Source organism: Aulonocara sp. 'chitande type north' Nkhata Bay, linkage group LG7 (genome assembly GCF_057382095.1).
Source record: "Aulonocara sp. 'chitande type north' Nkhata Bay isolate Kocher_YH1m ecotype deep benthic linkage group LG7, A_spYH_male_GT1.1, whole genome shotgun sequence".
Taxonomy (NCBI): Eukaryota; Metazoa; Chordata; class Actinopteri; order Cichliformes; family Cichlidae; genus Aulonocara; species Aulonocara sp. 'chitande type north' Nkhata Bay.
Window position 1 is genome coordinate 51,610,721 of NC_141350.1, and position 6,000 is coordinate 51,616,720.

General features: G+C 41.9%; 1 protein-coding gene across 1 annotated transcript in view; it reads right to left on the minus strand.

Annotated features, from left to right (window-relative positions):
• LOC147326181 (carboxyl-terminal PDZ ligand of neuronal nitric oxide synthase protein) overlaps positions 1-4,407 on the minus strand; it is a 54,229-nt gene extending 49,822 nt beyond the window's left edge. Inside the window, exons 1-2 of the mRNA XM_086301201.1 lie at positions 3,887-4,407; positions 2,125-2,196 (exon numbers count right to left, since the gene is read on the minus strand). Of these exons, the coding sequence (XP_086157327.1) occupies positions 2,125-2,196; positions 3,887-3,991 (177 nt within the window). The 5' untranslated portion in view covers positions 3,992-4,407. The remainder of the gene's footprint in view (positions 1-2,124; positions 2,197-3,886) is intronic.
• Between the last annotated feature and the right edge of the window lie 1,593 nt (positions 4,408-6,000).

Sequence of the window (6,000 nt, forward strand, 5' to 3'; positions counted from 1 at the left end):
AGGTGCTTGCTCATAGAGGGTCATATGATTGTTGGGTTTTTCCATATGTATGATTACTACCTTACAATATAAAGCATGTTGAGGCAACTGTTGTTGTGATTTGGCGCTGTATAAATAAAACTGAATTGAATTGAATTAACAAGGCCTCAAAAATAACTACACATAACAAATTCTAGAGAAATGTTTATGCTTCACGAGTCTAAAAGAAAAAATATTGGCCCATATTTTGGAACAAATATGTGTATCAGTCTTAAGTGTGTTTTACGCCTGAATGGGGCTAGTGCAAAGGCAACCTCGTGGACAGCCTGTCTACCTGCAGAGAGTGTTTGTTGTCAGATGGAGGCGGCATCAAAACTATGTTTGACGATTGGTCTGTGGGTGATTCCGGCTTGTTCTATGGTTGTTCTGTCAACCATCTGCAGAGAAGAGCGAAGTTCTAAAAGAGCTGAAGTGGGACTGTTCTATAAAATGGATTTTTGATCTTTGATTACTTTTTTTTCTATGCAATGAATTGAAATAAGTGCAAAAGAATAATAATCAGGTAAATAGGGTGGTACAGTGGTAACGTGGTGAGCACTGTTGCCTCACACTATGAGGGTCCCATGTTCAGCTGGGCACTCTCTATGGGGAGTTTACATGCTTTCCCTGTGCCTGGGTACACTTCCATGCATGTTGATGCATGTAGTTGTGAACACATGAAAAAATCTATAAAAATGATACCAAATTGTTTGACAGCCACACTATCATATTTACAGTCATCAGGAGACTATTTGACACAAATCAGAGCTTTAATAATTTCCTATTACGTCATATTTTTTTTAAATACACTAATAGTTGCAGCTTTAGCAGCTTTCTTTGGCTCTGAAAGGAAGTGAATATACAGATATGCACAACCCCAACATGTATGCATCCGAATGAGAGCGCACTCTTAGACATGAACATGAATAATCACTAATGACAAATTGTGTATTTTTATATGGGAGCTTCATAAATACATAGTAAACAGATCTCACTGTGTTGCAAGTGTTGTACATTTTTGAAATGTACAAGATGATCTTTTTCTTGTAGCAACCAGCAGCATCTTCCTTCCTTGTCTGTACCTGCAGCCTGTGCTGTATCACCCTTATGATCATGTTTACTCTACACCTTTATTGATTTACAGGTTTGCTGGAATTGTGGTAAATTTAGAGGTGTGTTATCGTCACCCCCCAACAGCTTTCACAGGTTTATAGAGCAACCCTGCTTTTTTCCAGATGTAGGGTTGCATTATGTTTATACAAATGCGGTTGTACAAATGTTTATACAAATTTGAAGTTCACACTATTGCAGTGTTTTAAATTTACCCGAAAAGGGTAAAACATAGAACCCCCAAGAGATGCTTGCATGAGTGTCCTTAAATCTTGTGCATTTTTCAGGGGGGTAAATACACATTATGACTTTTTAGTAGCTCACACACACTCGGCTAAAGCTAAGAGCTTTGTCATGTTTGAACCAAGCACATCTAGTGAGTCACACTTAGATTACAGGACCAGCCTGGCTGTCTGATTTCGCTTTGTGTTAGCTTCCTGATGAAACCACCGGCCTTCTGGGGCAAAGATGATAGTAACAATGATATGATTTTATAGCTAGGAGGGGGGCGGAGAGGGGGGGGGGGGGTCATCATCTTATACTATAAAGCTGATTTGAGGAAAAAAAAACAAAAACTATCCGCTCAACAGAATGCAAAAATCAAAAGCCACAGGCTGAGTTTGTTCAAAGGCAGTCACAACATGTATGTATACGCTTCCTCCCCATTTTTCAAAGAGGCAAAGAGACACAGCAAAGAGAGCCACACAATCCACCTCAGCCCTTTTACTTTTTCATCCTTGCATTGTTTTCCCACGTCAGAAGCCGTGACACGCTGTCCAGGCACCACTGCCTCCTCGGAACAAATACCTTCTGACAACAGCATGCTCTTTTTTTTTCTACTGTGTGTGCGATTCTCCTATTATTGTAAAGGTAGTTTCTGTCCTCCATCAAGGCCCACTCACCGCTGGACTCACACACTGATGAGTGTGTGAGTCTGTGTGTGTGTGTCTTTGCTTCCAGGCTTAAACATAGGATGACACTGTCTTTGGCTCTTACCCTGATTCTCCTCATGGCTGCCACGATCTCCATCCGACTGTTGGGCCTGGGCACGTCAAGACTACCCACGTACTGCAATAAACACGCAAACACACATACACAAAGCATCAGCGTCAGGTATTGTCCCATGGAAAACAGCTGCACAATTAATATTCCTTAGCCACAAACTGAGATCAGTGTATCCAATCCCTCGTGCTTCTACTCCCAAAGCCATTCTGCCTTCACAAGATTAAATGTGCAATTTCTTTTTCCATTTTCATCCTTGGAAGATAAACAGCCTCCCGAAGACAAGTGGGGGGGGGGGGGGGGGGGGGGGGGGGTGTTATCAAACGGCACCAAAATTAGGGATCACTTAGACTGTTCACTTCAATAAAAGAAAAAAGCCGTCTTCACCGAGCCTCCAACATGTGGTACTGCTCGCCCCAGATCAGCTAACACAGCCAATCACAGATTTTCTTTGCAAAGTGTCAAACAGGGTGTCTCTAAGACAAAATGTGTTTAATGTATGACAAAAAAAACCCAAACAAAGCAAAGCTATGCCTTTTTAATGAGCTCTTTGTGGCTTGCATATATTTGAATACGCGCCTGTGTAATTAAGGGGCTCTGGGGACAATGACGCCTTTGATGTCTCTATCATTTTACAGTAAACTGTCTGAGATCTTCAGCAACACTGGCCTTAATTTATTGCTTACTTGGTAAATAGGATTTTCCTTTTTTTAAATTTAATAACTCATTGTCTTGTGTACATTCTGCAGCTCATGGTGTTTGAATTTAGAAATGCATCATGCATATTTTTCTTTTTGTTTGTTTGTTTGGTTTTTGTTTGGGGGGGGGGATTCATCTTTTATATTTTACTGTTTTTATCTGACTGAAAAGTGTTGTATATTCACAGTAAATATCAGGTTTGTGCTGAGGAGTTATGGGACACTCAGCGAAAGAAAGGAACAGTGACATCACCCTGCTGCTGAGCAGGCCCAGTGAGATACAAGATACAAGCACCCATGTGAATGAACTTTGGACCAGAAACACTCCCTTTTTTTTAACCCTTTCGGTTTGCTGATCAAACGGAACAACAAACAGACTCAGAATACAGTTAAAGACGCATGTGCCTATGACTCACACAGCGATTGGTCCATCAATATGACTTTGTGCAAAGTGCCAGATATTTGCTATTTTCAGCTTCTTTTCCTGTTTCACATAAACGGAAACCGAAACTTTTGAAGTCCTGCACTGTTAATCTGACAAAAACAGCGGGATCTAACATCACTTCCACATCTAAGAAAACAGATTTTGTTTTAATTATCTGTTCGCATCTATTGCAAACCATTACTGCTATTATTGGAAATAATCTTAAAAAAAAAAAAAAAGCAACCAATGATGAAAGCAATCACGAGCTGCATCTCCACTATAAAAGCAATCATTAAAGCTGAATACTGTCTGGTTTCTTCGCGATCACCTTAATAATTCAGCAAGTTGGGAAAAGCTCCCAAATGCACTCAAAGCATCAAAAACGATCATCTATCTTTATCGGCTTTTAGACGATTGAGTCATCCCACATCTGCTCTGAGTCCCGTCTTTAACATTTTAGACTTTAGATGTATGCGTGCACTAATAAATGTGTGAGGTTGAGGACCTGCAGGCAAAGCTACCATGTGTTCAAACTTCAGCCCAGTGCACCTGCCGCTCCAGCAGCACACAGCAGGCTCATGTAACTCTGAAAACACTGCATATTAAGGAGGTTCGGGCTCTCTCCGGACTTCACCTTTGCTTGGAAATATATCCCGTGCTGGTAAGCTTCCTCGTTGTGGAGCGGCACCCTCGAGTCCGCCACATCATCCACCAGGTTGTACCTGTTCCTGGTGGGCATCGCGGCTTTCCTGACCTCCTCTCCCGGCACAGTAAACACGGTTCAACCGCTAAACAAACCGGGCTGGAAGCGCTACAGTCCCCATGTGTGCGCACGGCCCGGCTCCAAGAGCGAATTCCCGGCGGAAACGCGGTCCATCGTACCCGCTCCGAGCGTCAACAAGGTCCCGGGTCCTCAAGAAGGACAAAACTGCGCGCCTCTTTTTTTTCCTGATACAAAACACCGAAAAGACACTTGAGCGAATTCTTCTACACGCAGTAAGCCTCTGACATACAGGAAAACAACACGGATGTCTGTTTCCCACCGGGGAAATCCAACGCTGTTTCGCTCTGCAGGTGATGTTGCCTGCTGGCTGTGCTTTTTTCCCCCTTTTTTTGAATCCCGTCCTGTTGGTGGGAACGCCGCTCTCTCACTCTCTCTCTCTCTCTCTCTCTCTCTCTCTCTCTCTCTCTCCACAAAGCACAAAGCAGGTCCCTCACTGGAGTGAAGTCCCCAAGCATGACGCAACCCAGGAGCTGGGAGGAAGGCCGACGACTAAGTTGGTCCTCCCCTGGGGACATGAACCTTAGAAACCTTTGGAAACCGAAGGTGGGTCTGCTGTGGAAATAAAACTGTAATTAGCTGCTAATCACATCTGGATCACATTTACATTTTGATCTTAAGTGGGTCGAACCAGCGAGACTGCACGTTCTGTCAGTGTGAAGAAGTTCAATTATGCGTTTAATGCCAGAGATATCTTAAGGGGGAAAAAGGTGAGATTTCATCTGTATTTCTCAGTTCTTCTACACCCGCTTCTCAGCGGTCATTGAATTTGACTGATAATATTCGCAGCAGGTGTCTTCTACATGATAAAGAAATGCTAATGTAATAAATGAAAAAAATCTTCGCAGTCTTCGCGAGTCTTCGCAACTAAATTTCAAGGAACTTACTGTGGACTCTTTGTTAAAATAAACGAAATTTCTATTGTAAACATTTTAAAAACCCATGTCTATTTATTGCTTATTTACTCTGGTGTAGTATGGATGGCTTGGCTTGTAAAACTTACCTAAAAGTCCAAAACGTGTGCCCTCCTTCACACTTTCCAAAATCATCCAGTGGGCCAGATTTCAGTCTTTGCTGAGCAGATTTTGGTCCCTGGGCCTTATGTTTGACACACTTGATGTAGGCTATAGAATAGATCCACTTGCACAAAAGTTCTGTTAAATATCATGCATTGAATGAAACCCCACTTAAAAGTATGACTGATACAGTTTGGAAAACCATCAGACCACTCAAAACCCTCATGCCATATATCCGCTTATTTCTTATTTCATCATCCAGTGGCTCTGTTGGACCATGAGCCCTGGGCTGTTTTTCTCCACATTAAAGACACTTTTCAGGTCTGATCAGCTCATGCTGCTGATTAAATGGCTGGGATTCACACACATCAGCCCTTCGTTTTCATCAGCCCTTTGAGTTTTCTAACCAGAGCCTCTGTGAGTCTGTTATAAGACGAGCTCAGTGAGCCCCCTTTGCATGCCTGCATGATAGTTTTTGATGGTTGCACAGTGGCATGTCATTTTACACAATGTATGGCTTATTGCACCTAAATTATAATCAGCCCAATCCTTTTTGGTCACATTATAGAACAGCAGTGTTATATTTGTTGCAAACTCTGATGCCCTCTTGGCCAGACGACTCTTTAAAAAAACATTTTTAATGTCAATGAATTGAATTGAGGTTTGCAAATGTGAAAAGGACTGATTACATTTGGAAACAGCATATTACATTAATATTAATAACGTGACATTATGAGTGGGAGCTGAGGCCCCCTAAAAGTTTGAACCTAGAATCGCCCCTGCCTCATATCATTCCTAATAAATAGATTTAACACGTTTCACACATTGTGAGCCATCAAGTCATTTACACCAGTTTAAATATACTCTGTCGTTTTTTGTTTTGTTTTGTTTATGACAAATACCGGAAATCAGTTTTTGGTTTCGTGATGTGAGAAACAGTGAATAGAGGGT